At 44.9% G+C, this 14,638-nt stretch overlaps 1 protein-coding gene across 4 annotated transcripts in view; it reads left to right on the forward strand.

The window, feature by feature from the left end:
- STAB1 (stabilin 1) overlaps positions 1 to 14,638 on the forward strand; it is a 52,291-nt gene that overhangs the window by 13,674 nt on the left and 23,979 nt on the right. For all 4 annotated transcript variants that reach the window (XM_056501331.1, XM_056501333.1, XM_056501332.1 and 1 more), the window contains 18 exons: positions 937 to 1,064; positions 1,276 to 1,367; positions 2,313 to 2,435; positions 3,887 to 4,033; positions 4,592 to 4,654; positions 5,269 to 5,382; positions 5,776 to 5,829; positions 6,612 to 6,692; positions 6,980 to 7,138; positions 8,026 to 8,088; positions 9,366 to 9,467; positions 10,358 to 10,444; positions 10,808 to 10,919; positions 11,418 to 11,601; positions 11,807 to 11,900; positions 12,764 to 12,922; positions 13,727 to 13,822; positions 14,182 to 14,277. In XM_056501331.1, coding sequence (XP_056357306.1) covers positions 937 to 1,064; positions 1,276 to 1,367; positions 2,313 to 2,435; positions 3,887 to 4,033; positions 4,592 to 4,654; positions 5,269 to 5,382; positions 5,776 to 5,829; positions 6,612 to 6,692; positions 6,980 to 7,138; positions 8,026 to 8,088; positions 9,366 to 9,467; positions 10,358 to 10,444; positions 10,808 to 10,919; positions 11,418 to 11,601; positions 11,807 to 11,900; positions 12,764 to 12,922; positions 13,727 to 13,822; positions 14,182 to 14,277 — 1,954 coding nt within the window. The remainder of the gene's footprint in view (positions 1 to 936; positions 1,065 to 1,275; positions 1,368 to 2,312; positions 2,436 to 3,886; positions 4,034 to 4,591; positions 4,655 to 5,268; positions 5,383 to 5,775; positions 5,830 to 6,611; positions 6,693 to 6,979; positions 7,139 to 8,025; positions 8,089 to 9,365; positions 9,468 to 10,357; positions 10,445 to 10,807; positions 10,920 to 11,417; positions 11,602 to 11,806; positions 11,901 to 12,763; positions 12,923 to 13,726; positions 13,823 to 14,181; positions 14,278 to 14,638) is intronic.

The raw sequence follows: 14,638 nt of genomic DNA on the forward strand, positions 1-14,638 counted from the left end.
GAAACAGTGGCTTCCCTTTCTGAAGATTGGCTAGCACAGTGCAGGACACAGTGTTCAGCACAGTCCCTGCCTTACAGATCTGTTCCCCAGCAGCTGGCACGGAGCCCTGTGAGGCTGGAGTGATGTCAAATTCCTCCCCTGTGCCACATGTCTTTGCATGGCTGAAACAGAAAGAGCAGAGCTGATACTTGGACAAAGCCCAAACGGGAAAAAACATCTTTGGAAGCCTCTGAGTGATGACTACAAATCCGTGTGAACCAGGACAGAGATTTTCACATGTAGATAAGCTTTTCTGGAAAAGTCATTAACCTGCCTGAGTCTCTCGGCGAGTTCCAGATGAAGCAGAGCTCCTGATGTGCCTGGGCTGGCTTCTCACTGAAGCCAAGGGCTCACACTGGAGCTGTTTGATAGATTGTCACTTAGCCTGTGGGTTTTATCCATTACCTCAGATTTTCAGATGCTGAAATGACTACAACTGACTAAATATCTAATTAAAAAGGTGTCAATAATTATATTGTGACAATCTATACTCTGAATTCTAGAGCAGGCAATCCTTATATTGTTTGTACCTGAGAAAGCATCTACATTCTCTTTGGGTAGATATAAATTGGCTTGCCTGGCATCTTTTTTCTTGTCATTCAGTTCATGCAGAAGTTACCCAGCCCTTACCTGCATCCCTGGGAGAGTTCAAGGCATGTTGGGTGAGGCCCTGAGCAGCCTGGTCTAGTGGAAGGTGTCCCTGCCCATGGCAGTGGGAGTTTGAACTAAGTGATCTTTAAGGTTTCTTCCAACCCAAACCATTCTATGACTCTGAGGTCTCAGAGCTGGGATTGGTCCTTTAAGTGTGGATACTGACATGTTGTTCTACTTGGCAATTGTTGAATGTATTACAAACTGATTTACAATGGTTTGTTATGTTTCATTCTTGTCTCATAGCTGTGTGTGTAAAGAAGGGGAGATTGGAGATGGGAGAAGTTGCTATAAAGATCTCTTGGGTGAGATAAATCAGCAAAATTTGCGAGGAAGGTTTACCAGGAAGCTGAATGTTGCCAAGAAAATGTTTGGTAAGTGCTTTTTCATTTTGCTTGGGGGATGGAGCAAGCTGGGGACAGGGTAGCAGTGCCAAACTCCCTCTGCCTTCTTGTAAACAAATACTTGCTGCTTGCACCAGGCTGATAATGTGTAGATTGAATTGTGCTGTTAACAAGAGGAATATTTATTGCTGTGGTTAAACCATCACTGCCTCACTAGTTCACACTGCCTCTCTTTTTACAGCTTCTGGGTGTTCAACATTGCTGACTAAATATGGGCCCTTCACAGTCTTTGTACCATCCCTTCTTCCCATTCTTGATAGAATTGAATTCAACGTAAGTTTTCTTGGTTTTAGCAATTTTTTGTGTTAAGATTCTTTCCTGCTTGAGCTCTGCAGCCTGTAAAAACTGATTGACACAAGAGAGGAACTTTGGCATGCACTATTTATAGAAATCATCTCCTGTGAATACTTTTCATTGTCAGGTTAAGTTGCAGTCTTGTAGAGGATGTTGCATCCCTCACATTATTTTAAAAACCTCTAATTCTTTCTTCAGTACTGACAGAGTTTATTTGTTTATTTGTTTTTAATGCCAGGAAGTATAAGGCTTTCTGGCTATTCTTCTTTCAAAGCTCAAACCTTTTCTGTATGACTATTCTTAAAATTTTAAGTGACTTTTTACTCCCTGAGGGTGTGATTTTCAAAAGGGGACAAGTATTACACCAAGTATTGGAATTTCAACCTGTGATCTAAAATAGTAACTTCTGGATCTGTAGAAAATATACCAGGAGAGGCCCTCAAGTCAATCTGGTCCCCCAAGGATCAGTTCCACCTAAATCAGTATTGACAGAAGATTGTTCTAAGAAACACCAATGAAGGCATGCCCAGAGAAGAAAAGAATAAACTAAATGTAATTTCAGCAGATTAGATCACCTACATGGTCCAGCATAGGAAAAGATTGCATTTGTGGAGCTTCAGCAAATTTTATAATCTGGAGCATGCAAGGATTATTTCTAATTTGACCAAGTCCAATGGATTTCTGTCCAGGGGATTCCTCTAAAGTCACTTGCAGGTTAATCAGTCTCCCTCTTGGATGTGTACACAAACAGAAGAGTTTTGCCAGAGTGCTACTCCAGTGAATCAAAATGAAGAGGAAAGCTCAGTCTTGTATGCTAAGGATTTCTCTGTGTGTGTTAGCTAGGAGAAAGTGGTGTTGTGTTAAATGAAGTTTTTGAAAAGAACATGTCATTTTTCCTTTTTATGTTGGCTTTCCTCTCCAAAGGACAGCACTGCTGAGCAGCTGTGCAGAATGCACATTGTTCCTGGTCTGCACCTGATAGAAGACATGATAAAAGCCAAGACTATGTGGACCTTGTCAGGACATCAGCTGACATTCACTAGCCAGGTAAGGAATCTCCTGCAGGCCTGGGGCACTGTTTTCACATGGAACAGGCTGGAGCTTCACCAGAAAACCTTTTCCTGTGATCAAAACAAGAAGCTCCCTTGTGCAGTCTAAAGCAGGGTGCTTTAAGACCAGACACCCCAAGCAATCACATCTCCAGTCTCACAGACAGCCAAGAATCAGACATGTGAATGGTCTTTCCATGCTCTCTACATGCACTGTGCTCTGGAGAAGAGATTTCTCCCCTACATCCACAGTATCCATGTGGCTGACATGAGAGAGACAACAAACTCTCCCCTAGACTGAATAGTGTCTGGAGTTTGTGTGCTTGGACACAGCCACATGCTGCACATATCCTCTTCTAGTTTCTCTTTTCCCCTCTTTCTATTTTATTGTCCTTAGTCCTCCCAGCAAAGAAGTTTTCATTGTTGTGTTCTGCTGTGGAAGGCTCTTTTTTCCTTTCCAGCTGACTCACACTTTCCGGTACCCACGGCTCTCTCTCCATCCTGCACCTTTCCTGCATGCAAGCTCACAGGTGGCCCAGGGGGAGAGCCCTGTGTTTCCTCTCTGAGGATCCAGCCTTGGCCTTGAGGTTTAGGTCATGATACATCAAAAGGACAAAGCGCTATTGGGAGCAGGGGAATCCAAACTGAGTGTGTGTGTCAATGCTCCTTTTAACATTTTTTTACTGCTTGTTTACTCAGGAGCCTTTTGATCTGGGCAGTCTGCACTCCCCTTCCTTTGTTTCAGACTGAGTCCTCAGTGAACTGAAGTTTAGGGCAGAGAGGAGCAATTCAAAATGCACATGGTGAAATGAAAAGCACAGGAAAGCTGTGCTTCCCTGAACATGAATGATGGCTGCAGCACCCAGACTGGGGTGCTCAGTTTGTGGGTGAACCTTGGGACACCCTCACACAACCAGGCTGCAGTGCATGGTCTGTACAAAGGGGAAGGACCAGACATGTGCCTTGAAATTCAGTGAGCCTGACTGCTCTGGCTGTGTTCTGGAGACTCCTTGTAGGCATAATAGTCAATAACAGCTGCAGTCAAAGCTGTAGTTCCAGGATTGCCTCCAAGTAAACCATGTAGTGACCACCTGTGATCCCCTTTGTGATCCAGAGCTCAAACTTAATTCTGGAGCAGGGTGTCCCAGGTGAGGTTTTTATTTTTTCTGTATTAAGACATAGAAGTACCACTCAGGATCAAAATACCACCCAAACTCAAGTAGGGTGGGGTGCTTGTTTTACACCCAGGCCATCCCTTACATTTACTTTTTCAAGAGTAACTGGCTGTGTCATCCCCTTGCTGGCCCAAAAGGACTGATTTATAGCTGTGTCACGGTAAGACAGATGTACCACTAGGAAATATATATATATATATATATATATATATATATATATATATATATATATATTTTTTTTTTTTTTTTTTTTTTTTTTTTTTTTTTCACTCAGACATACATCAAATCTTTCCGGTATCAAGACTTGCCAGGGGAGCTGTACAATATCTTACAATCAAATGTCCCAGCAGCCAATGGCATCATACATATTGTCAACAGCCTCAGGAGAAAAACCAGCACTGACAACCTCAGAAACCCACAGGTACAAAAACATTCTTATTTCTTCTCTTTTATGGGACAGCAGAATAAACATTTTAAGCAATTTGTGTGGTTAATCTTCCAAATCAGTGAGGCTTTTTTTGAAGGGAAAAGGCTATTTGTTTTGTTTTCAGTTCTGATAAGGCCTATTAAGTATTGTTAAAATACCTTTAAAAGTAGCTAATAGTACTGCATAAGCCAGATAAAAATCTGGCAATGATGCTTTTACAGTATTTGGATGAGAAGAGAATTCTACTTTCATGAATAAAATAATAGCAAATGAGCTCTTATCTTACAAAACAAGTATTGAAAACATTTTTCACAGAAAAATCAAATGAAGATTTTCTTAAAGTGGTCTATAGTGCATTTTGAAATGATAATCAAAAAGTTGTCTGTATGTTATGTTAAATGAGAAGAAATAATCATTAGATTGTGCCCATCTCTTTGAGGATGATGGTCTCCTGTAAATCTTTACATGCCAGTCACAAGCTGGGCATTCCAGTATGATCTCAGACCTGCCTTCAGCCCCAGCCATGTTTCTCCTCTTTGTATCTTCTTGCAGAAAACCATTGGTGAGATCCTTGCTTCGATGGAGATCTTCAGTAGATTTGAAACTATACTGGAGGTAAGCAGGTTTGTGTCTGCCCAGGAAGCTGCTGTACAAAGCCTGCTGCTGATTTGGGGAGAATTTTGAATAGTATTTAAATGCATCTCAGTGGTTTGGCTTTCTTTCTGGATGTTTTACTCTGTGCCTTTTTTTTTTTTTTTTCTTTTCTTTTTTTTTTTTTCTTTTTAATTTTCTTATTTTACTTAAGCAAATGTAATGGAAAAGATTGGAGTTTTCACATCTATAGGGGATCAGGCACAAGCAGTAAGGGTACAGGCCCCTTTCCCATCCTCCTCCCCACATCCCCTTCCCCTTGTCCCTGGAGAGCTGTTCTCCAAAGAGTGTTTAGTTCCTGACCACAGCTGAGTCTCTGTGTTAGCTTGTGTGTTTAGAACATTAGCCCAGGACTCCCCTGTTCACACCAGTGCCCTCACTGTCCCAGCTGTGGTTCTGTGGCACTTACACTTCTGTTCTATCACACATCTGTCCCTGGTGTCCAGTTGCCACTTGCACATTTTGCTGTACACCAGCTCTGCCTTTAGTGAGTTGTTTAATATTTCCTCTCATTCCTGCTGGACCCCCCTCAGTAACCCATGTTAGATCCATGATGAAATTTTCTGTTGTTTTTGCAGAACTGTGGTCTGCCTGCAATACTGGATGGACCAGGCCCCTTCACTGTGTTTGTGCCCAGCAATGATGCTGTGGATAGGCTGAGAGATGGAAGGCTCATTTATCTTTTCACAGAGGTGAGAGCCCAAAGCCCTGTAAGACATTCTGAGCTGGCTGACTTGCACTGGGCTGTCCTGGAATTACTTTGTGCAATGGATCTGGTTGTTGCTGAAAGTTGTTCTTCCTGGGGGTGGCTAAACCATGTCTTTGTTTCTGTAAAGCTCTAGGAGACAAGTGGGTGCTGATGCAACTTGCAGTGAGGAATCTGATTGCTTAAATCTATGATTCCTTGAATTTAATTCCTCACCCCAGCTTTGGGAAGGGGAAAAAGAAGGAACTTATTCACCAAGTGAATTCACTGCTATAGGCATTGGCATGGTCAACCACTGATTAGAAGAAAATGTAGTTGCCTCTTTTTAGTCCTGAGCATTGAGGGGTTATTTAATTCTCATGTTCTCTTCTTTCCTTAGGGCATAAATAAGCTTCAGGAGCTGGTGAAACATCACATCTACACCTCAGCAGCGGTAAGGCAGGCAGCTCTAACCCCAAACCTCCTTCAGACATAGAGGTCACAGTGTTGATAACTTCAGTTGCTGCTTCTTGGATTTCCCTGGAGGAGCAGAAATGTGACTCAGGATCTGATGAGGCAAAATGCTTGCCATGAAAGGAGTTGCTGAAAGGGACAGCTGTCCTCTCCATCAAAAAACTCTGAGTTTTCTGGAGTGTTGGTGCTCTCTAGTTGGATGGCCTTTACAATGAAAATATTGTCCAGCAGAGTTTGCTGCAAGACACAAAAATAACAATTGTCCTGGTTCTCAGAACTCTCTGCTCAGATAATTAAGTTTCTGAGTACAGAAGATGCAGTTTACATTTTTTTCTCCCTTTAAGCTTATTTTTTCAGTCAAACTATTCTCTTTATTATGCTTCTGGCTGAACTTTCACTGTTTGTTGATTATGTCCTAGAAAAAAGCATTATTAGTCTGATCCTACTTGCAGCCATATTAGTAAGAAACACTGTTAGTGAGATTTGATTTTAGCAGTGCTGGACACTTACCTAAACAAGGAATGAAAACCAGCACAGAAGGAAACACACCAGCACTGCTGTGTTTGTGGTTCTGCAAACAGTTCACCCAAAGTCCTGGATTACCCACTGACCCATTGTTTGTTTTTAATGTATTTCATGAAATGTAAGCATTAAATCCCTTTGAGAAGCTTTTCAGTTGGCAGGAATCATGGAAAGATTCTATAAGCTGCGCTGAAATGATTCTGCTCTTTCATGGTACCATCCCCTTGTGTTTTATTTCAGGTGACTGTGGAGCAGCTGATGATGATGCCACACATCGTTACAATGGCTAACCAGATACTTACCATCAACATTAGTGCAGATGTAAGTGTGAATGAAAACCCTTTAGGGCAAAGCCTTCTGTGCTAGGAGAAAGTCAGCTCATGGTTCTGAACAATGTGGTTTCAGACAATCTCTGCTTCCTCCTCTCCCTAAAAAACTGGACTTAAGATCATTGAATTAGTTTGCTTCTTATCCAATCAGTGACCCCACTAAGAGGCTTGACCATTTGTGTGGCTGCCCTTGATGTTGTGAACCACCTATTTCCCACATTGGCTTTGATCCTGGCTGTTGATCCTGTCTACTGGGCTAAAATTTTGTTTCTGCATTAGGGAAGAATTCTGATGGATGAATCAGGGATCCCCTTAAACATGCGAGACATTGTGGCCTCAAATGGCATTATTCACACTTTGGATGGCATCTTCATCCCTCCTTCAATCATTCCCATTTTGCCTCACAGATGCAATGAAGAGCAACATAAGATTGTGATGGTAAGTCAGCTTCTCCTACTCTCAAGCACAGCTGGTACTTGCTGTGACCTCACACTCACCTGGAGGGCCACAAGCAGGCTGTGAAAACTGCATTTGGGAGATGTGGTCTGTCTGAGAGTTCCCCTGGTGTGAACTTTGGCAGCACTGGCAGTGTTTCCTCTGCTTGCACTTGGCACTGCTTTCCTGCTAATCAGCAAATGTTCCTTGCAGGTTGCTGTTCTTTCCAGGCACCCATTCCAAAGTGCATTTGCCTTTTCCTTTATAGGATCTTCTTCCTGGCAGGGTTGCTAGCTCGGCTGACAGTGCTTTGTTCCCACCTCTGTCAGCACTGGTGTCCTGTAGCCTGCACAGGAAGCACTCAGTAGTGCTTCTGCACTCAGTAGCAGGACCTACAAATGCTGTGCAGGATTCCCACATGAACTGTTTCATGCACCTGCATTGAAGTGCTTGCTCCCCAGTTTGATCATTGGTAGGTTACTGAGGAAGGAAGATGAGGCTCTGGATAGTAAGAGGTTTGGAGAGACACAGTGAATCCCAAGGGACCAGAGTGTCCCCATAACTTGCTGATTCAGTGATTCTTGCTGCTTGGGATGTCCAAAGTGCTTCTCAGCCTAGCAGGATGCCTAGTGGCAGAGAAATCCAGAGGGTGCAGACAGACCCCAGCTTCAGGCAGGTGCAAGCACCTCCTTGAGACACATGAGAAATTTCATTTAAGTGACACACTTGGCACATTTCAGAGTGTGGAAACTAATAGCAGTTACACATTTCAGATACATGTTGTGAGGTTTTGGATATATGTACTGGGAGCAGTAGCTCTGTAGCATTCTTGGTATGGGGAAGGGGTTCCTTTGAGAAGATTACAGTTTTGCTTCTTCTTTTCTTAACAGGGCTCTTGTGTGGATTGCGAGGCTCTCAACAACAGCATTTGCCCACCTGACAGCAAGGAAATGGTAAATATTTGTAGTTATTTCTGTAATTTCTTTACATAATGACAGACACACTGATAGTTTCTAATTCAAGCCACTTTCAAATAAATAGGGAGCAGGAAAGGCAGCCAGTAGAGAGGCTTCTCAGAGGATATGTATGCAAGCTTTGTGATCCCAGACTGTTGCTCACTAACTGCTCTGTGCACTTTCTTATTCTGGAGTCTGCTTGCTGAATCAACGTGGAGCATGATGAGAAATTCTGGTGTAAATGAAATTGCAGACTTGCAGCTTTTAGCACTTCTGCTCTGCCTCAGGCAGAGCTTTCCTGCTCACATGCAAGGGTTACCATCTCCCCCAGAGTCTCAGAAGCAAACCTCATGTCATCCAGTACTGCCTCTGTCTATCTCCCAGCCAGAGAATCACAGCAACCTTCCTGCTCTGCAGAGGGTGAAAAACAGTTTGTTCTTGGCCTGTGCTCCCTGTTGATTCAGAGATGAGTAGAGCTAGCTGAAGGTGGAGGAAGGAGGAGTGCTGCTGTTTGAGTTATCCCATGCTGATGTTAGCAGAACAGCGAGTTCCAGGAAATTGCAATGTGAAGGCCAGACCCAAGATGTTGTTTGTGAAAGCCAGAGATGTGCTCACCACCTTTAAACTCTTGGGTGTCCTCTGAGAGGTCTGACTTTCAGGAGAACTTGCTAATGCTGTCTCAGCATGGATGCCTGAAGCAGAGATCTGCAAAATCACCAGTTGCTCATTTTCTTCTCTGATTGAGGCTGGCAAAGTCAGGATCACCTGGGGCCCAGTTCTACCTGTGCCCAGCTCCAAGACAGGTCACTGAGCATTGTTCCAATGTTATTTGCAACCTTTTCTCCTATGTCTTCCTCTCTTCATCTCACCTTCATCTTTTTCCTTTCCTCCCTCACTCTCTCATTCTCTCCTTACTCTTTCTATGCCCCTCTCCCATCTCTTTCCTCCTTTTCCTTACCCTCCATTTCTCCTTCCTGCCTCTCTTATCTCCCTCTTGTGTCCTCTCCCTCCCTTCCTCCCCCTGTGCTTGCTCTCTCCCTTATCACAGATTCTATTATTAGAATAAAGGGCAGCCCCTTGGCTCAGGCCTGGGGACTCTAGGGAGCAGGAGGAGGTCACTGTGTGCCTTGGGTCATCCCAGCTCTGCCCCAGCTGTGTGCTGCTCACCTTGGCTCCCCAGTGAACTTCCCCAGCTCACAGACAGGCACAGCTGCTGAGGGGAAAAACAGCAGAGGGGAAGGTTACAGTGCTGATGGCTTGTTTTGTTTGTGCAGGAACCAACACTGTACCCAAAGGAGTGTGTTTACATCCATGACCCACAAGGCCTGAACGTCCTGAAGAAGGGGTGTGCCAGGTACTGCAATCAAACCATCACGGTGAGTGTGGAGGAGGAACACATTACCCTGCTTCTCCTCATTCCCCAGGAACAGCTCTGAGCCAGGAGGGCTGGGTGGGAGCAAAAGGAAAGGTCCCCAGCACCATCACATGAACGAGCTGCCTGCTTTTCCTTTGCCCAAGAGAGCACAGGGTGCCAACCTACTGCAGATGTTAGAAGGCAGCTCAGTTAAACCTGAGTGCAATGAATAAATAAAATAAGGCATCCCTGTTGTGAAGCCATGATGGTGCAGTGTGAACTGGAGTGTCCCAGCTCTAGCATTTCTCCCAGAGGAAGCTGAGCACAGGGAAAGTACTGTAAGCTGTGAAATGATTGCATCCTGTTTGTGAACCACTGTCAGATGGTTCAGGAAAATCTCTCTTAGTGAATGTATGGACCTGGTGTTTGTCTGCAGCTCCTGAGCTCTCACAGTGCCAACTCTGTGGGATGATTTGTGGGTGTCTCATTAAATACTGCTGATTGTTTATATTATGATTGCTCTTCCTTTGGTCAGTCATGACAAGGCCTGCAATTCAGGACTGCTACATCCCTCCACAGGAATGTAGTCCTGGGCAAGGATGAAGTAAGAGTGAGTGGGCCAGCACTCTTAAAGAATTAAAAGTGCATAAAAAACATGCATCCTGTGTGTTGAGAGCAAGCAGAATATAATGGTTTGTTCTGAGAAGAATTGGCTGTGAGCAGGAAGAGGGTCATTGTTGTAAAATAATTTAAGTGCAGGAGCTCCTAAGAAACAGATGCTAAATACAACATGTTTCCCTCCATGGCAGAGACAAATAACAGAATTTGAGAATTATGAGCACAGGAGTACTCTAAGAAATTCTTGTTAAGTCATGTCATATCTTACCAATTTTGTTTTTTTTTTTTTCCCAGAAACCTGGATGCTGCAAAGGGTTCTTTGGTCCAGACTGCTTGCCATGCCCAGGGGGATTTTCCACTCCATGCTATGGCCGGGGAAATGTAAGTGTGGAGAAACCTTCTGCATTGCAATGAGCAGTGCATCAGTATGGTTGGAGAGGGTAGTTTGAGATAAGTACAATTCAGAGTTTGTGCTCCAGGGACAAGCCCACAGAGGTGGCAGCAGAAGATCCAGGGAGAATGGTACAAATTTAGTGTGAATTAGGTCATGGCTTTGGGCACAGCTCTAGCTGTGTGGGATTGTGGGATCTTGTATTACAACTACCACTCTTCAAAGTCCTGTTTGTTACTGCGAGTATCAAAGTGCCTTAGATGATATCAATGTACTCCCATATCTCAATAAACTCAGTGAACTCATTCCTCTGAGTTTCAACCACTTTGGAGTTTTTCTTGTTTTCCCTCCAGTGCAGTGATGGCATTCAAGGGAGTGGCAACTGTCACTGCTTTGAAGGTTTCAAAGGCACAGCCTGCCACATCTGTGCAAACCCAAACAAGCACGGCGAGAACTGTGACGAGGGTGAGTAACTCTGATGAACAGACTACAGGAAAACATAGAGCAAGGATAATGGTGCAAATTCATGTATATTTGATTCCCTTCTGGCAAGAATAGTATGAAAGAAGTGACAAAAATGTCATCATGCATGTCCTTTCAAACAACAGTGGAGAAAACACTATATATATAACATTGATATAACAGTGGTGATGTTTTGGAAACATCGACCTAATTTAGATCTCTTCTGTTAGGAAACAAATGACCTTGAGCTTGACAGTCTAAAGTTGAGTCTGTTCTTACAGCCTGTAGAAAACCTGGACCCAGGCAATTGCAGGACCTGTTCCCTGGCCAGGCTTGATTTGTGATGGATGTCTCTCAGCAGACATCCCTCTGTCAAAAAAAAAAAAAAAAAAAAAAGGTTATTTGGTGTCACAAGAGATCATGAAGGAAAGTTGGGAATCTACAACTGTGATGGATTCTGAATCTTTTGTACTTACTGATCTTGCTGCATGTCCTTGACAGATTGTGGCTGTGTCCACGGGGTCTGTGATAACAGGCCTGGCAGTGGGGGGGTGTGTCAGTCCTGGTCCTGCAAGGAAGGCTACACTGGGAAATTCTGTGACAGGACATCCAAGAACTGTGGCCCGAGTGGGCTGTCCCAGTACTGCCACCAGCACGCTGTCTGCAGCCTCAATGACACAGCCAGGTCAGTCTCTGTGCATGGTCAGGGCACACTGCCACTGCCCAGGCACATGGCACACACTGTGCATGGCACAGCCACCCCTGTGGCTCTGTGTGTCTGTGCTTGGTGCACAGGATGGCTTGAGTGACTCAGCCAACCTGCTAGTGACAAATCTTGCTTGCTTGAGGGACTGCTCCACCTGTGTCCCTTCTGTATTTATTCTTTCAAGGTGCATCTGCATGGATGGATACGAAGGGGATGGGTTTTCCTGCCAGCCCATTGACCTGTGCAGCCAGCCAGAACGGGGAGGCTGTTCACAGAATGTAAGTGGGGTCAGCCTGTGAAGCATGGAGAGGCAGCTCCTCTCAATCAGAAAGGGATCCAGGACTCCTGGGACTGTTACAGATTTTGTGTGCTAATTTTTTCTGTCTGTCAGATAAGATGGAATAACAAGTGCCTTGGCATAGTCATTGTAAAGATGTCAATCATTTGGGAAGGTGCCAAAATGTGACACTCCAAGGATAGTTTGGCTGGTTCACACCAGATATTTTATCAGCCACACAGATGAGCTGTACAGATTAATTTTTGTTTTGCAGTGATAATCCCCTCAAGCTCTTCTAACATGTTGCTTTCTCTGTAGCTTAACTGTGAGATCCAACTCATATTCCCAGTAACCATCAACACTACATTTTTTTCCACAGTTAAAGACTGTGGTCTTCATGTTGAAAATTACTGCCAAATAGTCAAACCTCACCATAAATTAGACCCTTCAGTCAGAGGAAGACAAGAGAATAGGATGGCACTGGGTACAAAGTAGGTCTTTTCCTGAGAGAGGTCTGCCATCTATAACTGATTCCATCCCAGACATCCAGGCAGGAGATTGTGGTCCTCCTCTTTAGGGAATACTTATTGTGTAATGGAAAAGTTTTACACTATGATAATGAGCCACCTCAGACACAAGTGTCTACCTCTCTTAAAACACAAAATGTCTCCAGAACCCCTTTATTATAGAGTTTTCTATGACTTTTCTGCAGAAGATGCTTACACCCCCAGTCCCCAGTGCTGGAATCAGAGCTGGTCAGTCAGAAATTCCCCACAGTGTGAGGAAGGAGATTTGTTGCTGCTTTTTCATTGCACTCTCTCCCTTCTGCTGGGTGTAATTCCTTCTCTCTCCTTTCTCCTGAAGGCCCTGTGCACTAGCACAGGCCCTGGCACTGCCACCTGCCAGTGCAACGTGGGCTGGACTGGGGATGGCAGGAGCTGTGTGCCCATAGACAACTGCATGCTGGAGAGCAGAGGGAGCTGCCACCTCAATGCTGACTGCATTTACACCGGCCCTGGACAGGTATGGGCACAGCTGGGCAGCCTGCTGCTGGAATTAACACAGTTAACACTCCCTCAGCTGCTCTGAGGTGGCCTTGCATAGCCAGAGGTAAAAGCTGGGTCCAGCTTGCTTGGCCACTGCCAGAAACACCAGCTGCAGCATCCCAGTGTAGGTGCCCTGAGGTGCAGGGGTGTGTTCAAGCTGCTGCTCAACTCTGGCACTTGTGCAGCAGGGGGACAGGACTACCCTGTGTTACACAGCTTGATCCAAGGCACCAGTCACTGCACCCCTGCCCCTGACCACAGCACTGAGGGGCATGTGAGTCTGTGGAGGGAGCTGGGCAAGGGCAGGCATGCTGAGGAGGAGGAAGGTGCACATGAGAGACTCCTCAGGGTGCTGCTTCTCCCCACTGAGCATGGAGAGCACTGCTGGAAAAATGTACAAAAGCTTCAGCAGATTTTAATGAGGTGGAATGTGCAAGTGCTCCTAGATATCTTGAAAGCAGGAAGCTTTGAAATTAACTCCTCTTTCTGCCATTCACAAAGTCTGTGTCATTCCCTAAAAACCTGGAAATAAAGGAGGAAACCAGCATCTTCAAGTGACCCCCACAGCCAAGCAGTGCAAGGGATCAATGTGCTTGAGTAACCAGGCAGCTTGTGTGCTGTGATGCTCTGCTGGGGAAACAACTCCACATTTCCAGGTCTTGAGGACCAGGAAGAAAACTTGGGAAAATTAAGGAGAAGTTTTGCTGCCTTGGACATTTTTTGGATAGTAAATGAGGATGCTCTGGTAAGTCTATAAAACTGAAATGTCTCTTCCTTGCAGAGCAAGTGTGTCTGCAAGAGGGGCTATGCTGGTGATGGGCACAGCTGTGATGCCATCAACCCCTGCCTCATGGACAATGGGGGCTGCCATGACCTGGTGAGTTTTGAAGAGCTGTCCTCAGGCTGGCCTGGCAGGGGAGGCTCACCTGCCCACTGACATATTTTGCAGCAGCCATGGCATTGAGAGAATTGCAAAGCTTTATGTTATGTCATCTTGCTGGCCTGCACTGATGTGCTACAAAGAGGGGTCCTCTGATTTTTGTGGGTTCACACAACCAAAGCAATCACCTGGGCTTAGCTGTGTGAGGGGGACACTCATAAAGGCAGCAGCTGGAAATGTTTGTGTGTGCTACTCCAGCCCTGCCCTTGGAAGGCCAGAATTAAATTCTGGGATAGTATAGCACTGCACAACCTGTGTTTGCTGTCTAATTTCTTTTCCTTTCCTTGTATTTGCAGGCTACATGTGTACCCCTTGGTGGAGGAGAGAGATCCTGTGTGTGCTCTGAAGGCTATGCTGGGGATGGCATGACATGCTATGGGGACATTCTCAAAGTGAGTGAACAGCAACTGTCTCAGGCCTGTTTGAGACTGGAGACAACTGGCTCTGCTCTCTCTTTACTTTTCCCTCTTACCTTAGTTGACTCCTTCTACCAGCAGCAGCGTGAAGCCCAAGTGTATTCCAAGACCACAGGGACAGAAGTGATGCCAAGACTAATTACTGCCAGTGAAACCATAATTTCTAAGCTGCTTCACCCCTCTGCAGGGAGCACCTGTCCTGTGCAATAAATCATCTTTCCTTTGTTGTTCAGAAAGTTTTTTCAGGTCAGAGCTGTCAGGCCCATTTTCTGTCCCTGATACAAATGAACTCATTGCAGATGAGTTGAAAATAGTTTGTTTATCTGGATATATTTAT

The sequence above is a fragment of the Oenanthe melanoleuca genome, chromosome 12, assembly GCF_029582105.1.
Source record: "Oenanthe melanoleuca isolate GR-GAL-2019-014 chromosome 12, OMel1.0, whole genome shotgun sequence".
NCBI lineage: Eukaryota > Metazoa > Chordata > Aves > Passeriformes > Muscicapidae > Oenanthe > Oenanthe melanoleuca.